Source organism: Aquila chrysaetos, chromosome 9, assembly GCF_900496995.4.
Source record: "Aquila chrysaetos chrysaetos chromosome 9, bAquChr1.4, whole genome shotgun sequence".
Lineage (NCBI taxonomy): Eukaryota > Metazoa > Chordata > Aves > Accipitriformes > Accipitridae > Aquila > Aquila chrysaetos.
Window position 1 is genome coordinate 1,827,590 of NC_044012.1, and position 20,068 is coordinate 1,847,657.

At 51.2% G+C, this 20,068-nt stretch overlaps 1 protein-coding gene across 10 annotated transcripts in view; it reads right to left on the reverse strand.

The window, feature by feature from the left end:
• ACSF3 (acyl-CoA synthetase family member 3) overlaps positions 1-20,068 on the reverse strand; it is a 67,146-nt gene that overhangs the window by 34,096 nt on the left and 12,982 nt on the right. For 8 of the 10 annotated variants that reach the window (XR_005933103.1, XM_030023901.2, XM_030023904.2 and 5 more), the window contains 3 exons: positions 16,953-17,107; positions 16,318-16,463; positions 10,833-10,945 (listed from right to left, as the gene is read on the reverse strand). Coding sequence is in view for 9 of the 10 variants with exons in the window: in XM_030023901.2 (XP_029879761.1) it covers positions 10,833-10,945; positions 16,318-16,463; positions 16,953-17,107 (414 nt within the window). In the remaining variant the exon portion in view is untranslated. The remainder of the gene's footprint in view (positions 1-10,832; positions 10,946-16,317; positions 16,464-16,952; positions 17,108-20,068) is intronic. The other 2 variants (XM_041125639.1, XM_041125640.1) reach the window with 1 other exon arrangement.

A 20,068-nucleotide genomic window follows, 5' to 3' on the forward strand; every position in this document is an offset into this window, starting at 1 on the left:
CTCTTGTACTGCAGAAGTGCAAGGCAGTGCATTTGCAGGAGAGCAGTTTGCCTGGATGGGGTGAAGTGGAACAGGGAGGAGGGCAGTGCAAGGGGCTCTTCTGGCCCTACAGATCTCGTATCATTTTCCTTTTACTCTTCCCTACTTACACTTCTATCCTTGGGTCCCCACTCCTTGTTCCACCCTCCTACCCAGCCACAGCCTGCTTTCTGACTCCTCCGCAGTCCTTGCTCCATGAAGAACCAGTTCCCTGCAGCCAAGCCCACTGCTGCAGCTCCCATCACCCTGGGCTCCGAGCAGCCCAGCTTCCTTCACACCACTGTTCCCAGAGTAGGAGAGAACAGCCCGGGGCGTGCATGGGCTGGGCACCATCACCGATGCAACCAAGAAAAGCAAATGCATTTACATTCGTGGGGAGGAAGGAAATGTTTCTGCAGCCCTGCCTCCTCTGCCACAGCCCTACTGTGCTGCTCAGCTTGGAAGTGCTTGGCACTTTTCCCCACCTTGTAAATAAGTGATTACTGTGATGAAAATAATTAAGGAACCTAGCCTTTTAAGTGACTAATAGAAGACAACAATTTATATGTGTGAGGTTTATGGAAGTGATGGAGCCCTTTTAGCAGTTCTCGCAGAGTAGTAATTTTGGGGGGGAGGGGGGAGGTTGTTTTTTTTAAACATACCAGAGCATGGAAAATAATATAATGAAGCCTGAAGAACTGCCCCAACCTCCCCCCTGCGCCCCAGGGTCGAGCTGCAGAGCACGGATGCCCTGCCACGCTCACCACCACGCTGCTGCTGAAGCTTACCTCCCACCAGCGCTTCCAGACACGCTCCCTGTCCCTCACGAGACCACTCACTCACCATTTCAAGATTTCGGTGGCCCAGAAAGTGCTGCGATACAGCAAAGCCTTGCCCCAACACGGCATCCAACAGCTCAGCCCCCACCAACCTGGAGAAAGCACTGGAGCTCCAGGCTTTGCCCAGACCCTGCTTTTCCAGACCAGGGGATCACGCTACATCCAGGACTGCTGTGGTGGGTGATGAGGGAGGTGAGGACATGCTCACCTGCCTCCTAAAAGGAAGCTGGAGACAAATAATCCACTTGACAGTGCCTTTTAATCACTGTCTCCCTGGGCCATATTTGAATGGATGTCCTAGAGGTGTGAGGCTTGCTAGAGCATTACCAAATTCCCAGGCAATCTGAACTCTCATGCACATTCATAATTAAAAATTCCTTGCTAAGTTGCGTGTTTTTGTAAAAGCATTATCGTTCCTCTGAGCTTCGTGTCCTGCAGCATCCTGCAGAAGGCTAGCAGGAGGCAATTTAGACACAGAACAATTTTCCTCCTGCTGCAAAAAGGCAGATTTCTGCTCCTCGGGGACACAGCACAGAGAGAGAAAGAAAAAAAAAAACCAACCGAAAAACCCCAAGCCCAGACTGTAATCTACGAGGCCACATTTCACATCTGTTTTTGCAATGTTAACTTTTATAAAAGGGCTGGGAATAACACAATCAATTTACTTTTCATTTTGGAGGGTTATAAATTTAAAAGCAAGGCTGGTGCACAGTGGAGCTGGAACACTGAAACTTATTTTCAAAAAACCCAACCCTCTACTTACAGCAAATGTTGCTCCACTGAAAACAAAAGTGATTGTATATATTTTTAGGCAATACTGATTTTTGAAAGTTACCAGACTGATTAACTCCAGATGATCCCAAAAGAACCACAGAAAACAACCCAAGTTTGGGAAAGGTCAGTCCTCCCTGCCGTTGTTCCACAGACCCAAAACTTCTTGATCTATATTAACACCATAAATTAGACGTGTAACACTATTCCAGAAACGCCAACAGCTCTCCACGCTGCTGTTCTCATCCCTCTTGTTTGCAGGCTTCAGAAGATAATAAACGAGGCGAGATGTCAGCACATCTTCCCACTCCCTCAGCTCTCTTCATTAGAGAAAGGCTCCTGACGTGCCCTCGCAACGCCCGCTCTGATTTTGTGCTCGGGGGAGGCAGAGGACCAGGCAAGGATTCAATTAGTGGCCCACCTTCAGTTCGTTTTTCATAAGCCTCACTTAAAAGTCGAGGTCAGCGAGGCTGTGATGTGCTGTGACTACAGACGATCACGCTGCCCGAGAACCTCTAATTGCTTCCTTGTGCTAAGCCGTCCCGTCGCGGCCGGTGCCTCCTCCCTTTGCCTGGAAGGGCAGAGACTGTCCCTTTTTCTTCTGGCCTCTGTGCTTCAGCATCTCCCCCACCACATCCAGGGCTCTTTGGCCAACACCTCCAAGAAATGCTACAGCAGCAACAGCTTCTACGACCCGACAGAAGTCCAACAAGCTTATCACGGGAGGAGGCAGGTTGTAAGCATGGGGGTTGAACCCACAGGTCAGAAGGACTCAGGCGTGAAGTTGCAAAAATCAAGCAGGAACAAGCACCAGCGACTGTGTTGGCAGGAGACCCGCTTTCATCCCATGCCTCACAACACCAAACATGAACACCCCAGGCTCTCCTGGCACAGGCAAGGATACAGAAAAGGGCTGAAGACCAAAACCAGCCATGATGGGACCAGAGAGGAATCCACCCACCCCTTGTCCTTCACGCTGGGAGAATCAAGACTGCCAGCCTGGTGAAGGGGACCAAGGACACCTATCCCAAGTCTTCCCCCTGCTACAAGGAAGAATGAAAGCATAAAACAATAATAAAGAGATTAACAGAGATCTTGAGGGTGCTATGACAAAGGTTAGCTCAAAGCAAACACTTGTGGAAAGAAGGTTCTTCTTGACAGATGGATTCAATTTAAATGTGCAAGGAAATAGTCTTCTGGGATCAAGGCTGCTCCTGTGATAAGAAAAGTTTTCAGCTGAGAAACAAGGGGACATGATGCTAACATAATCTCTGCCTCCACTTTTACCAGCAGGAAGAAATAAAATACAGCTATGGCCACAAATAAAAAAAAAAAATCAGAGGACAGACAGAAAGAAAGGAGGAGATATAAATACATATGAGAATTCAATTACTGACTGAGTTGACTAAGGAACTGGATGTGACCAATGAGAAGCAGCTAAAATGTTTATACAGTAATGAAAGCAGCCTGGGCAACAAAGTGGAGAAACTTGAATTACTTGGGCAGGACACAAAACAGGATACTGAGGAGAGGAACACAGTGAAACAGAAATTGTAACTGGAATATACACAACTGCAGTGTCCAACGCTGCGAGGGCTCTGGAAGGAGTTTTTGGAAGAAGCAGAGGCAAATGGAAAATGGGAAAAAATGCAGCACGAGCTTACCAAAGGTGGATAGTGCCAGAAAACCTGAGGACTGATGTTCCAGATAGATAGAAGAAAAGCAGCAGATCTAATCCAGGCTGCCTTCAAGAACATATTCCCCACGCTGCCTGCCTGGGAGGTGCCTACTGACAGGAGAGATCACGGGGCTGAGGGCAAGATTCGTGAGGTGGGCAAAGACCCAGGTGGAGGAGACGAAGCCCAAAGCATCCCACGAGCCCCTGTGGTAGCCAGCCAGCCTCGTCAGCCAACTTTTGGCTCTCTGTAGATCAACTTGAATTTCCCCCCAAGTCCCAAGTAACAGTTTGACCCTGAATCTCAGGGACCTGCTGTCCTGAGGAAGGCATCCTACGAGGCTTCAGTACCCTACGGCATATCCTGCACCTACAGCAGTGAGCTGCTGATGGGAGATGGAACTGGGATGCTGGAGGTAAGGTTAACCATCAACAGACCTGTGGGAGGTACCAGGACACAAGAATGGGATGCAGCAGGGACAAGAAAACAGATGAAAAATTGTACCACTGGGAGGAGAGACATTCTGGAAGTGTGGGAGCACTGAAGACAAAGAACAAACTGGTTTAGGCTGAGGTCTGATCAGGATAGGAAAGAACAAACCAAGGTGGCTGGCTGGGACAGCCAGAGACAGGACTCCCTGGGCCAGGTGGTCACATCCCCACCAGCACGTCCATACCTGTTCATTTTCAGGAATGCCAGTCACGGCTGGCACGTGCCTATCTCTAGCCTCAGGAGCTACACGCAGGAGAAGAGCCGGGTACATGCGCACCAGCCGTTTCAAAATACCTGGATGGGTGAGAGAGAGGAGACGCCGCGCAAGAGGTACCTGTGCAACAGCAACTCCACGCAGGACCTGGCCCAGAGAGGTGCCAAGTACCCAAGTCCACAGCACCCACCCCCCACCCATGGGCAGCAGCCATGGAGGTGCCCAGACCTCGGAGGAAGCCTCCAAGACAACCCTGGCAGCTCAGTGACGACCAAGCACCTCCCCACCGGTTCTCTGGAGATCTGGGATGAACGTGAGCGAGGTGAAGCCACTTTTGATCCCCTCCACAGGGGCATCAACGGCCAAGACCTCCGGTCATAACAAAGGGTGACAGTGCCAGCTGCCCCCCAACGCCCGCAGCCCCGCGGAGGTGCTGGCAACCAGCAGCAAGCTGCTAGCAGATGGCAGAGATGCGGGGGGCACGGGGAGAGGAGGGGCCAGGAGATGCTGGTGGCTTTCGGAAGGGATGGCCGCAGCCGAGCCGGTTCCCGTCCAGGACGACAGCTTGCATATGGATAAACAACGAGATAATTACAACCTTTGAGGGGGGAGAAAAGCCCATGGCTGCAGTGTCCTCCTGCTGCCAGCTCCTGCAACCCATACGTCCCGCACGGCTCCCTTCGCAGCCTCATCACGAGAAAATTACTCGCCATAAAAGCCCTGGCTAGAGCACTGCATTAGATACAGCTGTGAAACCATTTATCTATTGATAGACCCCTATTGTCAGGGACTGGGGTTTGGCTTTCGTATGAGTGAGCAATTTGGAAAAGGAAAAAAAAAAATCCAACAAAAATGACAACCCAAAAAACATATCAACCAACAAACAAACAAATAAAGAAGGAGAGAGACAATACCCGACAGCTTGCAGGGTTTCCAGGCCTCTGCCAGCTGGGAAGCTAAGCGTATGAAATATGCATCGCACTGAACAAAGCAAACTGAAATGTTCAGCGCTGGAGAGCTGTAACCCTTTCCTGTGCACCGGAGCCAGGCATGGGGAGAGCAAGATCCCCAGGCTGCCAAAAAGTTAAGGGGAAAAAGGACCAGGAGAAAAAGCATCCAGGGCCATGGATAAGGATTACTGAGCGTGCCTATATAGAATCACAGAATGGTTTGGGTTGGAAGGGACATTAAAGATCACGTAGTTCCAACCCGCCTGCCATGGGCAGGGACACCTTCCACTAGACCAGGGTGCTCAAAGCCCCGTCCAACCTGACCTTGAACACTTCCAGGGATGGGGCACCCACAGCTTCTCTGGGCAACCTGTTCCAGTGCCTCACCACTCTCACAATGAAGAACTTCCTTACATCTAATCTAACTCTACTCTCTTTCAGTTTAAACCCATTACCACTTGTCCCATCACTACAGGACCTACTAAAAAGTCTGTCCCCATCTTTCTTACAACCCCCCTTTAAGTACTGGAAGGCTGCTCTAAGGTCTCCCTTCTCTTCTCCAGGCTGAACAACCCCAACTCTCTCAGCCTTTCCTCATAGGAGAGGTGTTCCATTCCTCCGATCGTCTTTGTGGCCCTCCTCTGGGCTCGCTCCAACAGGTCCACATCCTTCTTCTGCTGGGGGCCCCAGAGCTGGATGCAGCACTGCAGGTGTGGTCTCACCAGAGTAGAGGGGCAGAATCCCCTCCCTCGACCTGCTGGTCATGCTGATTTGGATGCAGCCCAGGATACGGCTGGCTTTCTGGGCTGCAAACACACATTGCCGGGTCATGTTGGGGGTGTTGGTTGACGAGAAGCTCAAGTCCTTCTTCGCAGGGCTGCTCTCAATCCACTCGTCACCCAGCCTGTATTTGTGCTTGGGATTGCCCCGACCCATGTGCAGGACCTTGCATTTGGCCTTGTTGAACTTCATGAGGTTTGTACGGGCCCACTTCTCAAGCCTGTCAAGGTCCCTCTGGATGGCATCCCTTCCCTCCAGCGTGTCAGACGGGCTCAACAGGCAGCTGCTTAAGGTAGCTTAAAAGTTTAGGAACTGCTTCAGATGTGAGTGGCTACAGGAGGAATAGCTGGGATGGCTCAAAGCAGGCAAAGCTGCTGCTGTCCCGACATCCACTGCCACACCTCCGCTCCCCAGGGATGTATGGGAGGAGAAGGACTTCTCCGAGCGCTCGAAGGACAGCATCTCTCCAGGGGACCATGCTCTGCATCACCACGCTCCTGCGCACGGAGGAGGTGGGGGACACCGTGTCAGGGTGCAGGCCTCGTCTCACGCCAGGTTGCAAAGCATCCTTGGCTGGGAATGGACCCTGCAGCCATGGGATCTCATCAGGCTGGGGGATCTCGTCAGGCTGGAGCACCTTGTTTCGGTGCTGGCGGTGATGATGCAGCTTCAGGCAGGGCACGGCCGCCAGCCCGATCACACACGGCTCCATGTCAGCTCAGGAAACCAGCTCGCAGCCCAAGGTGCAGCAACGATTAGCAAGGAAGCGGCATGACAGCCAGCTAGAAAACCTGAGCAAACTGGATGCAACGGAGCACAAAGCTCATGAGAGCTGCAAGGAGATCGGAGGGCTGGAGCACGTGCGTGAAAGGAATCCAGCACTCTCATCAAGGGAAGGGAGAAAATGAAGGGAAGAACAGAGATCCAGCAAACTTTCAGCTAAGTAGATTATTGATCTTCAGGGTGTGCCAGAAACCAGCTTTGCAAATTACAGCAGTCCCCTGCTGCAAGCTCAGGCACTTACCGGATGGCAAAGCAGAAACTCTCCCCACCTCCCCGCTCCTGCCACCCACACGCCTTCCTCTGCCACCGCCACGATGCCGCCGAGCTCCTGTTTGCATCTCACTGCAGCAGGATGCACAAACATGTCCAAAGGGTGATGATGTGAAAGGAAACAGCGCGATGCCCCAGCATCTAAATGGGAGAGACAGTGTTAGTGGGGAAGAAACAGTTTGGAGAAAGTCTGTTGTCAAGAGGGAGCAGAAGGCAGAAACCTCAGCCCGATGCGAGTGGGGAAGGCGGTGACCTTGTGAGGCTCCGTACAGCTAAGCAAATAATTTCCTTGGCAAAGGCAGGCGCTCTTTCTGCTCACAGTCAGGAGGGTTTCTGCACAGCGGAGCCGAGGTGTGAACGCCTTGCAGATTGCCCTGACAATGCGCCTAACCCCCGGCACGAAGATCACCTGCTCGCAGGAGCCGAGAGGCTGGTGAGAAGAGATGGCTTGGAGCCCAACTCCTACTGGGGTGCTCAGCATCCCACTAGATCTGCCCCACCATGCTGGTCCTTAGCCCTCCGTGCTGCCAGACACGGCCACCCCACAGCACGGCTGCCCTGCGGCACGGCCCCGTGTCCTCGCTGCGGCCAGGACCGGCTCCGGCTTGGCAGTTTCATTATTATCTGTGCGGCCACACAGATGTGCACTGCGCTTTCTGTATACAGAGAGTGGTCCCTGCCCTGAAAGTCATATAACTGAAGCAGACGGCAGGCGCTCCCTGTGCCGGCCGGGCTGCCACGAGGTGTTTATTTCCAGCAATCCATTACATGACATTTGGTAATTTTTCATAGCATCAATGTCAAACTAGAGAGAAATGCCTGGAGCACGGATGGGGCTGTGGATGCTCATATCAAACCAGAGCAGAGTGGGCGCTGGGAGGGCTGCGTGCCTCCTGCCACTGGTCCCACCACCACTGTCCTTCCACCAGGACCCCTCTGCCTTTGGGACGTCCACACCAGAGACCTTCCAGCCCTCAACCAACATGCTGGAAACCTCAGAGCCCTCCTGCGAGGGAGGTGAGGAAGTATTCGTTTATCCCTTCTCATAAGAGGCAAGGAAAAGGCCACATGAGGGTTGTCGGGTGGCACAGGCAGGGAGGGTGACAACGACCAGGTCTTCTCATCCCAGGGACAGCCCCTCCACCGTGGGGGAGCAGATTTTAAACAAAGCCAGGCCTTTCTTTGACTGGTGGAGCATGATGAGCACTCGGACTGTCAGATCCTCCTTGTTTTAAATAAATTCCACTGACGTACTCTCTTCTGACATAAATTATTAACCAAGCATGATGCACACAGTGTGCCAGCAGCAGCATCCAGGGCAGGAACAGGCAGCAGGTGAGGCTTTCTGCCTGCGACTGCAGGTGTGAAGCAGTTAAATTACACCGTCACTGGGAGAAGAAGTGTGCCACCACGGCTGCCACCTGCCCTCCAGTGTGGCCATGCGATAGAAAGTCACACTCCATACCCAGGCCATATGAAAACCAAACTCCTGGCGTCTCCACATGTCCGTCTGTGCCAAGACACACAGAGTGGGGACCATTTTTCCCACCTTGCCACAGCCCTTCTGACAGTCCCAGGGACAGAGGCAGCCGGCTCCGCTCTGCTCCTGGAAATGCTGTGGATGTCCTGGAGGTACCCATCCAGGCACTGTCTCCTGGGTGGCCCGAAGCAGATGGGACCATTTGCCTCCCTTCAGCCTGAAGAAACTCCCAGTTAAGCTGGGGCAAGGTAGGTGAGATGGGGACAGCCCTTCAGAGAGCGACCAACCCATCGGCCAACACCCAGAGGCAAACTCTACCACCTCCCCACACCCTCCCCAGCTGATGTCTTGAGAATTCACCAGAACATTCAAAAAAAACCCAAGGGAGAGCATGACTGAAAACCAGCCATCAGCAAGGGGTGTGGGGCCAACGCCAGCGCTGGTGGGAGCTCCTGGGAGCACTGTGAGATGTCGGTGTGGACCTCAGCCACCTGCACTGGGGGCTGAAGGGTGTACATGAGAAACGGCTGGGATAAAAGGGCAATTCCTTTGCCCCAAATATAAACTCAAGCAGCCTGAAGCCAGAGAAAAGAGAAGAGTTATGTGAGTCTCAGCTCTCTGAAGACCTGGGGGGTGGTGGGCTTTCAGCACCAGACACAGGTCATCTGGGCTCTCTTCTTCTCCAGTCACTCAATACAACTAGAAGGAAGGGGAAGGAGTATTGAGCAGAAAAAAAAATTACGTATTTTTTCCTCTCATAATTCAGAAGAACAACGTCCACATTTCATGCCGGAAGTAGCGGCACTTCGGGGATTCTTGTGTCTGAGACCTAATTTGTAAAGCGCCTAGCGATCCCTTAGGGTAAAAAAAGCATTATAGGATCATTATTAAAATGGACACGTATTTCATGTCTCTGTTCCACACCAGTGAGAAAAAAAGGCCAAGATCTAACTCCAGGATGAGGGGACAAAACCGTGAAACAAAACACTCACCCAGTGAAGTGATAAAAATGGGACGCAGCTTCCTACGTGTTGAGTGCTGCACCGGGGAGGCTGCTCCAGGTCTCCTGCTTTGCCCACTGCTCAAACACGCCATGGCAGTGACACAGAGTAAAGAGCAGCAAACTTTTTTTTTTTTTTTTGATAAAAGCCACAATCCCTGGCCAGAGTGGTCCCTCTCAGCTCTCCCCTGGGCTCGTTTTGCACATCTGGGGTGAGATCCAGTGCTCCGTTACGGCATCAGAATGAAACCTGCTGCAGCTTGACCACAACCCACACACACGGCTGCCCGTGGTCCTGCCGGCTCCTTCAGCTGCCAGCACAGATAATCTAGAGAAAAAAAAAAAAAAAAAAAAAAAGGCTTTCTCGAGCCTTTCACCACTACTTACATCAGCAGTGTCTCTAGCATACCCTGTCACAGACTGGGAAGCTCCTCTCGAACCCTTGGCATGTATGCGGCTAGATGAGAAGCTATTTCCCCAGAGGAACGAGTGAAGCCACGTATTTCAGGTTGAATCTCATGCCTGCCTGTCTCCCACCTACACGACGCACACGACTGCTGGCATAATTTCTCTCACACATACAGCATCTATCTACTCAGCCGAGCCTGTACATCACCTGGCTATTGATCTGCCGGAGGCAACACGACCTGCACCCGCAATGAGGGTGCAAAGGAGATGTGGCAGGAATGCAGACCCTGTTCAGCCGTTTCTGTGGGGAGAGAAGGGGGCTGAGGCAGCAGGACACCCTGGACCTTGGGCTGGGGGCCGCTTCTGCAGCGGGGAACACACAGGACACTAACACAGGGGCAGCTCATGGGGAAAGGGGCCCAACTGCTTCACCATCAAGGATATCTGACTTCTGAGATATCAGAACTGCTGGTGCAGATATCACTTGGTGGTTGGAGCTCAGCGTGGAGCTGGATTTTCATGGAAACCTGACTGGTTTCCTCCTGCGCTATTTTGAAGTGAATGCAAGCCCCAAGGCCACCAGTTCCAGTTCTCACTGCTACACCCCTGATCAACCCAGTGAAATAAACACAGACCCTATTTCTAGGGTGAGAAATCACTCATCCTCTCCTCCAGACTGCAGATATTTAGTGACTCTCTAGATCAGAGCAGGGTCTACCTGAATTCCCTTCTATTGCTTGTTCTTACCTTCTGCAGTAGACTTCAACTTTTTGTCCTGGCTTTCAAAGGCCAGGCACTGCTTAACTCCTCACCTTCCTCTGGGGCATCAACAGCCTCAGCAGACACAGTATCATCTTCTTACACCATAGCCCTCATACCACAGCCTTCACCTCCCACTCCCATGCAGGGCGTGTTCTCGCTCAGATGTTGTTCAACTGTGCAGCAAGGACAACACTTGTGCAGTCCATAAAGTACCACGGCTATAGTAACCCATAAAAAGAATACAAGAAAGAGAAAACTCTAAATAGCATCACTGAGTTCCTGGGAATAACAGCAGTGCAAGCCTCAGTCCTTGGGGCTTCAAAGTGCTGGGGAGGAGAGAACTTTTCATGAGACAAAGTGAAGCAGCAGAGAACATGGCTGAGCACTACCTGTGTGTTGTCTTCATCTCCCTGAGCATGGATGGTGTAGGAACGACCACCGTTCTTCAAGGTCTCAGTGGCAATGCGCACTTCCACCCCTGGAAGCGGGGTGCCCACAGAACCTACAACAGAAAAAAAGGCTGAAACAGTGGACAGCCTCTGGGAAACAACAAAATCAAGGATGCAAAAGAGCAGCTGCTCGTCTATCAATGGCATCTGCAGACTGTGCTGGCACTAAAGAACTTCCTAGCAGGGGGTTACCCTTCAGGAAGGCTTCAATCACATCGTATGTCTGCATGCAAATGTCACTGCGGTGCAATACACCGTTGTTCGCTGAGCAGGCAGTGTTGGAAATGCCTAGGAAAACAAATGTGTCTCCAGCCCTGAACAGTCTCTCTTGGCCAGTCTTTGAAGACATCAGCACAGCTTCGCAGCTCAGTAATGAAGCTGTCTTTAAAAAAAAAAAAAAAAAAAGGCACCATGAAACCTACACAAAGATGTGAAAAGAAAGAGCACAATGATTACTACAGTGGCTCACTGCTTCTCTATAGCCTGGACCTGACAGAGAAGGCAAAGGCTTAACTGTGAGAATTGCAAGGGATTATCTCAGTTTTATGAGACATCAATACACTGTATATAAAACATCACAGGAGAAAAGCAGAGATCAAAACCACACCATTCTTCCACAGGTTTCAATTTTCAAAGCCAGGGAATCTGACACAGTGTCACGAATGACTGCTATTAAGCTCCAAGATGGTTCTGCGACCCAGAGCTCCCCAACCTGCAGCATTCCCACCCCTTGGTTTAGTCCGTGCTCTTCTTGGTGAGCATCTGAAAGCACAGAAGAAAGGGCAGCTTTGTTCCTGCGACCTCTGCCTGAAGGGGGGCTCCAGGCTCAGCAGCAACCAGGAGTCGTGGGCATCTGCTGGCTCAGCAGGTTTCGCTCTGCATCTCAACGGCACGAGACGGCTTTCATCGCAAGACGATGCCTGTGAGTGGGAAGAGGGACGTCAGCACAGAGCAACCTGTGGCTCAGGAGGACTGGACAGGTCTGAGCTTAAATCAGTAAGTGTACTCTTTATTTTAAGAGATGATCAATTTTTCCCCTGGAGACCCTCCAGTTGTTGATGCTTTCTAGCTCTGCTGTGATCAGCTTGACATTGGAAAGTCCTTAGAGCAGGGTGTGCAGGACCTGGAGCTCAGCGCTGCCTTCCCCTTGTCATCTAAATTTCAGGCATTTGGGTTGAGTGGCATTTTTCCTATCCTGGTCTCATTCTCCTGTTCAAGCCCTGGAGATCTGGTATCTGTGACATCATGATTTTGTTTGCTACATTGGTCAGTTGCCATGGAAATAGATATGTCGTCGTAGCCCAGATTTATGGCATCCCTGCAGGATCAGCTAAGAGCAGATGGGCTATGAGGGAGTGAGATTTTATTGCAGCGAAACTACCCGAACAATTAGCAAATCTGGCAAGAAATAAACAGAAAGCGACGTGGCAGTTCTGTGATGTGTGTCTGTTCAGCTTGAAATTGCCTTCGGCATTCAGGTCAGCCAACACGCAGCCAGGTCCTTCTCTTACCGCAAGCATCGCTTGGGCTGCTCTCATCTCATGGCCAGACGCTGCCAGGAGTCAGAGACAGAGGACTGCAGTAAGGACGGAGAAGCATGTGCCAGGAGAAGTCACCAGGAGAAGTGCCTGGAGGTGCCATGTAGAGGTATTTATGTATTTTAAACAGTCTGGTACTTGCCATGGTAGACTCCAGGAGGACTCAAAGCAAGTAACAAGTCATGGAAAACACCCTAAACGTTTGCATGCCAAGCTTGCTGAAGCCAACTTCTAGACTTCTATGGGAACATTTTCTCCAGTGTGAAAAATGCCTTGTGCAGACAGTCGCCAACCTGCCTGTGAGACATGGCAAGGGACAGCAGGCAGACACCGTGAAGTCAGTCTTGCAAAGCTCATGGAGGGAGCAGTAACCAGTGCAATAAACTGCTACAGGCTCTCACAGGCTTGCCATCTCTGGAAGCTTTCAAATCAAGATCAGATGGATGTCTTCCTGGAAGATGCTTCTTCCCTGTATGCAAGCTACTGACCTCAATGCAGAAATGTAATTGACTGATTCAGGGGCAGCAGGACTCAATGTTTAGTGCTCACTTCTAGTCTCGGTCCTTGAGAATAAAATACCAAAGATCAGCACAGCACTGTCAAAACAAATCTGAAGACACAGAGAAGGCAGTGTGTCCCCCATACAGTGTTTCAGATCCAGTCACAAATACAACTCCATCAATTTATTTCCTACTTGGCTAAAGTAAAACCAACGTGTAAAATAAGTCCCTTGTGGAGAGCTGTTTCCTTATATTCAGTCTGGAAAAGGCTTTCTGGTATTTAGGAAAAATCACAAACTTGGAAATCAACATCTGTAAAGGCTGAAAATGCTCGTAATGTTGATTAGAGCTACACGAACCTGACAGTATTAATAAAATTTGTGCAAAACCAATGACTAGAGCTTCTCAGGCCCATCTGCTGTGTCAAGATACACACCATGCTGACTCCAACAGGTCAGCAGAAGGTTGAGCCCCTTCCCAAAGGAACGGCACTGGAGGTCCTGGCTTCACCAAGACCGCAATCGAGGGTGATCGGAAAGGGGTCGACACTCCGCACTGGCTTCTTTTTGTCCCCAGCCAGAACCCCAAGGGGAAACTGGGGACAAATCCCTGCTCCTTCCCCTCTCGCTCCCTCCCAGCTCTCTCCAATTTGCAGGCTCCTGAATGTTAAGAAATGCTGGCAACATGCCCGCGGTGTCAGCTCAGCCGGCATCAGCCAGGCTGCAGTCAGGAAGGAGTGACACTATTATTCTTTCACCAGTTCTCCTCTGTTTAAAAAAGTTGTCAGCTCTTCCCAGATAAATTTAATTGGCCCTGCGGTCTGTGTCCTTCGGTATCTGGGGACCTCGATGCTGTTATGTGTGGTGGTGTCCTGGGAGAATTGAAACAGGCCAACGATAAGGCACTCAACGATCTCACTGTCAACAATACACGGAGTCCCCGCTGTAGGAGCTATTAGCCGCCTCTGATCTAAACCTCCAATTAAAGTGGTGATTAGGCCCAGTGAGGCATTCTCCATCCATGAATTATTCATCTCCCTTCACAGTAACAGCACCGGGGGGGATTAGAATGAGAGCTGGTGAAAACAGAGGCATTTTAAGCAGGGTTTTAACCATATACAAGCAAACATTTATCTTTCAAATCTTTCATCTTTTCTTCTTCTGGAAATTAAAGCCCCCCCCCTCCCTGCCCCTTCAGACCTGTGCTGCGGGTGGAGAGCAGTGTCACAGTGCCAGAGACACCGGTGGTGACACGGGCAGGACAGGCAGGCTCCGCGGACTCGACCCTTCCCCAGCCACACCAAGCGGGTGGAAGTGGGCAAGGAAAGCCCCAGGACCTCTCCTCAGAGGCTCATGAAGCAGTAGAGAAGGACGTGTGCTGCTTTCACTCCAGGAGAAATGTCCTGGCAAGTGTGAGGATCCCTGGACCTACCCACGGAGTAAAGTGTCACGCTTGCAGCACTCTTTTTTCAAAAGAAAGCTAGTAATCGCTTTGGCCAGCGTGCAAGTCTGTGGTCACCACCGCCTGTACTTCTAACACCAGTATACCTGTACACCAGAGCCGTCTGAGGTCTCTTCTCTGGATACTTCACTCCTCCTCCTGCCCAGCCTCTGTTCCCAGCCCATCACTGCATTTGACTCAGTTGATTCTCTCGCACTGGATGCCCTGTGGTACCTGGTGACCTTACATCCCAGCCTCTAATGGGGTACTATATCAAAAGCTTTTTCACAGCTCCAGTAAATTATGCCTCAGCTTCACCCATCTGCTTCCCAACCGACACTTCCTGAAATAAATTAATCAAGCCTATTCAATTACAGCCTTCTTTCTGTAAGGTCTCTCGCTGATCCACATCTTTGCGAGATGCTTCTCTCCCCTCTTGGGGCTGCAGTGAGCCCCTGGACAGTAGCTGGAGTGACAGTCAGCCAGCCTTTATCCCCAGCCCCTCTGCTTGTAGCTGCACGAGAGGATTTGTCCCCAGCTCCCCTGCAGACCCCGGTACCCTCAGGGACACTACCCCAGCTCTGTTCAGGAGCACGGCCACCCAGATCTGGAGTAGGAGCTGCCCTTCTGGGTGCCAACGTCTGTCTTGCCCATGTTGCTTTCAGTCTTATTTCCGTTCTCCTTTTGTCTCCTGGAAAATTTCTAGAGCCTCCGCTCATTTCCCCTCCTGAAGATGAATGAAAAGCAAACACAACCAGGCCACAGGGGCATTCAAATGATCTCTGCACCGTCACCCTGTGGTGTGGGGCTCACAGACAGCTCGAGCTCGTGCAGGTGGGAATCTTGTTTCCCTGCCTGCTTCCCTCTCCTGCCTGCAGGGATGGGGCTTCTGGAGGAAGGGAAGACTGGCTGAGCTGGGGTGGAGGAACGACAGTTACTCTGCAAAAGTAAACTAGAGTTTGTATTTCACACTGTCCCTGAGCTGTCCTCAGGCGTTGGAGCCACTGCAGGGGAGCTGCAGCTTCTCCTCTCCCTGTGCAATCCCTGCAGGGGCACAGCTACTGCATCCCATGGGACTGGAGTCCTGTGGGAAGCCACAATGGCCAGGAGAGTCCCCCTGGGTAACATCGGTCCCCCAAGACACCGGAGACCAAGATGATGCATACGGTGCCATGCATGCACAGACAGCATGTGGGGAGGAGAAGGTGGCGTAGTGGTGGGCTGGGTTGCTCAGCAGACAGATGGCCATGTTTTTAGCCAAAGGGAGGGTGGGGGCATTTTATATTTTTCATGTTTCAGATCAATTTATTTCTAGGTTACATAAAGTACAGATATTGAAAGGAGTCACAAAGTGTACCTAAGAGAAGTGAGGGAAGACAAGGAGAGAACAGAACCAGAGTGTACAACGAGGTGTGACAATTTTAATTCCTGAGGAGTCAAGAAACTTGCACTAAAATAAGAGTAAGCAGACATCCTATTTTAAATGTTCAGTACCGATCAGTTGGACGTGAACTGCTGCGTGGGGAATCCTGTGTCAACACCACACACGAGTACAATTTCACAGAGCAGGAGCTGAAGATGCAGTCCCATCACAGCGCTTAACTAAGACTTTGGACATAATAAAGCATCAATATGGACTCTGCCTCCTGGGCAGAACCAGCCTAGCTGGTCAGGTCAGTGTGCACCACTGTGAGCTCTGCACACACAGCTTTGCCAACCCACCATGGCCAGTGATCCCAGAGAAACCCACCAGCCACTTCCCACATACCCATGCCCCCTCCTGGCTTCCCAAGGCCAATTCCCCTGCCAGCATCATTGTTCCTACCACAGCCTGGTCCTCAATCATGACAAATGGCGATTAGATATATATTCTTTGTGATGAGAAAACCCAAGAACACTTCACAGCCAAATGCCTCCAAACAGTGTGCACCCTCTAGAGACTCCTACCTGGGACACGGACTCCATGCAAAGGGTTAGAAAGCGCCATCCCAATCTCAGTCATCCCATACCTCTCCAGCAATGTGTGCCCAGTGATGCTCTTCCACTTCTCCAGGACAGGCACAGGCAGGGCTGCTGAGCCTGATACCATTAACCTGCACAAGGAAACCCCATTTAAGAAAGTATCCAAGATCACCTTTGCTCCAGGGAATTTGCATTCTGACACAGGGTTACATAAAGGCTGCTCCTACGCAAAACCTTAAGCCAGAAGCCCCCAAAGCCTTTTAGCTGCAACCAAGGATGTTCCTCACATATAGAAGATTCTCTGTCTGATATGGGTTTTAAATTAAGATGGGACAGCCTCCTAAAAGAGATACTGCACTACAAACTTGGGTTGCAGGACAAAGTCCTTAGTCTTGTGTTATGTAGGGTGACACATATAACGAGCATGCAGACCCCTTCTGGCTTTACCATGCAAGAGTGGCTCACGATTAAGTAATGTCACCCTGGTTCTTGTCAAACAGGCACTAAAGCACAACAATCAGCACTGCAAAGAGGTGACCCTAAAAAGAAATCTCGGCAGATCCACTGTGGGGACAGCTAGCCACCAGCAGCCCCTGCCCAGAGGGGCATCGCTCACCTACCTGATGTTCTCCTGGCAAAACGCACGCACGAAATCCTGGACTTGCGGTTGAGAGAAATGCTTGTCATAATACTCTATCAGCTTGGCATAGATAGTGGGCACTGCCATGAAGACACTGATACGGGGAGCTTGGGAGCTTAGGAACTTCTTCCAAACCTAGAAAGGAAGGGAACACACACGTATAAAAATACACCTCAATGTAAATTGTAGAGGGAAGTGATTGTCAGCGCTGTCCATGCTAACTCCTCAACACCTTTGAAGAGGTTCACAAGCGAGGGCTCTGCAAACGCCTCACAGGGCAGTGAGCCCCACCACTGCTCCTTCGTACAGTGCAAGGGGCAACTGAGGTACAGGAGTGCGACAGGCTTGTCCAAAACAAAGCCATCCCGGGCTGGTCACAAACAGTCAAACCTCTGCTATCTAAGACTTCTGGAAAGTACAAACGACTGGAAGCCTGGTGTGTGCACCTCATCCACGTCCAGAACAATGGCTCCCAACCCTCATCATGCCTTTCTTGCCCAAAGCACAATATTCGTCCTCCTCATTCTACCAGTGGATCACCCACCTGCTTTCACTCTCAATAAGCACAAGATGATGGAAATGGCATTTTTAGTACCATCACGTTACAGCCAAGAATTTGGTCATGAAGACGTAAGTTTGTGGCAGAATCAATTAATTCCCTTATCACGTACAACTCTTCAGAGGCTACACAAAGCCACCAGCTTTTCAAAGCATGGGAGCTCTTCTTTGCAAAGGCACTAAGCCACATGCGAAGAACGTGATACACAGGTAGGAGCCCACAGACTTGAACCTTTGAGGGAGAAATGCTTTTAAGATGGTTGGCAGGGCTGGGAAGAGAGATATCACGCACTTTAACTGGGAGTGAAACTCCACTGCAATGGAAATGGTCATCTTCTGGTGAGCAGGCGCAGGGAGACGGGCCCCCAGAGAGCTCAGATCAGCCATCACAAACCACAGGTAAAACAGCTGTAGCCAGGAGACAGCAGCTAGCCAGGAGGGCCACTACACCAACCCTGCTCTTCCCGAGAGGAACCGTCCCTCTGGGATGGATGTTCTTCAGCTGCGACTCCTGCTAACATGTGGCAACTACAAATGGGGGCAAATTCCAGGAGCCAGCTCTGCTGGAGGGGGGATGAAGACTAAGTGACCCCGGCTGCTGCCCTGGCTGAGCAGCCCCTCCTGGGAGCAGCTAGCAACGGGAAGGAGCCATAAATATTGCAATTGGGCCCATTCCTTCCACACTTCGCCACTCTTCCCCCTAGATAAGCTCTTCCCAAGACAGGAACGATCCAAAGTCATCAATAAATTAAAGGCTACGGTGATGGCCGCCTCTTTCCTTTCGCTCCGGTCCCTGCCCCGTTGTTGACAAATGTATTTCCTAACAGCTCCTGACAACGCACGCCGCCTCTCCCCTCCCTGCCCGCGCACGCTCAGCTGCACACAGGCGCGTGCAACGGCGAGAAAAAGCAGGAATTGATTGAAGGTGAACAAGTGATTCTCCTTCATGCTGTCACTCTGCCCCCTTCCCCTCCGTCCCGCTCGCTCAGGCTCCATTTCATTACTTTCTACTTCGCTGCACCGGCACCGCCTCCCCCCGCGTCTCTCACTCCACTGCTTCAGAACAATCAGCTCCTAAAAAAAAAACCCACTACCACCATGTTGTTATTCTTAATAGAGCCGGACACATCCAACAAAGGCACCGTCCCACCAAACAGAAAGGATTTCATGCTGCCTCCCAGCCCAGAGATGGTCCTCGACGGGGCGAGACAAATGCACAAGGTGGAAACCCCCCGGACACCTCTGGAGCTGGGACATGAGCGCTGCAAGATCCCCTCAGTGTCAGGGAAAGCAGAGGAGGAACATGACTTGCCCAGACCGACGGGTGACATGCCCAGAGAGGGAACATCACGCTCCCTTGCAGAAACCCCACCTACCAGCATGATCCCCTAAAACAAGCTGGAATAGACAAAATTGCATTTAGAAGGATCTAACCCCTGCCATACTCCTCCCAGCCTTTCCCCAAAGATCTTTTTCTCTTCAACCCCCCAATATCTTTCTCATTCAAGGCAGCATGATGGAGAAGGACCTCTCCAAAGCCAGGGGCTGAATGCACGGACCTGCTCTCCTCAGCCTGGTGCTCCTGAGAGCCATTGCCTTGGGCAGGGAGAGAAGCGTGATGAAAAGCAGGGATCAGGACTGTGCCAAAAGAATTGAAGGGAGACAGATGCTTGGGGCTGTTAGATCCTTGCTTTTCGATTTTTTTTTTTTTGCTTTCACAAGTCCAGAGCAGCTGTGGGGAGCACAGGCAGACTTCTAGTCTGGCCACGCAGCACAGTTATTTTCACATGGATTTGGATTTGAAAAAAAAAAAAAAAACAAACCATTGCTCCAAAACACAGCAGATCTCTCTTGCACCCCAGAGTCCCCTTTCCTCGCACGCCTGCTCCACTCCTGCCCCAGACAAAATCCTCCCTACCACCACTCCAGCCACAGGAGCAGCTTGTTCGGTGTCAGTCCAACTCGCCCCAGCAACAGCCCCTTCCTGAAGATAAGCAGCTGCCTTTGGATTTGTGCCACCAGCTGCCGGGGTGATCTGCTGACAGCCAAACCTCTCCACCTGCTCTGCTCCTGCTCAGCCAAATCTGGATCCTACCCATGTGTTTTAATGGTACTAAGCACTGAGCCATGGTACAAAGCTGGCAGCCCCAAGCCCTCTGCAGACCCCGAGCTGTCCGGAGAGCTTGTCACTGCCCAGCCAGCTGTAACAGCTATTTCTGTTTTATAACTATAACTTCACGGTTTGAGAGAAGGATCTGGGAAAGTCTCGTTACCTGGGACTAATCAATCAATCCCGGGGCTTGGACAGGCTCGTAGCAAGAGGCCAGCTTTGCCCTTCCAGCGCACGGCCTCCTCCCACACCGTCAGGCTTAGAGCAGCACAATCAATCTCCTCTTCTGTTATCCCACGTGTCACCATCGCCACATCAATTACCTGTGGACAGGGTATTGGCAGCCCATCACTTCATTTTATTTTGCTCACCTGATACCTCAGGACTCCAAGTGCTTTTAAAAAGCCACGGATTCCAGAGGCAAACAT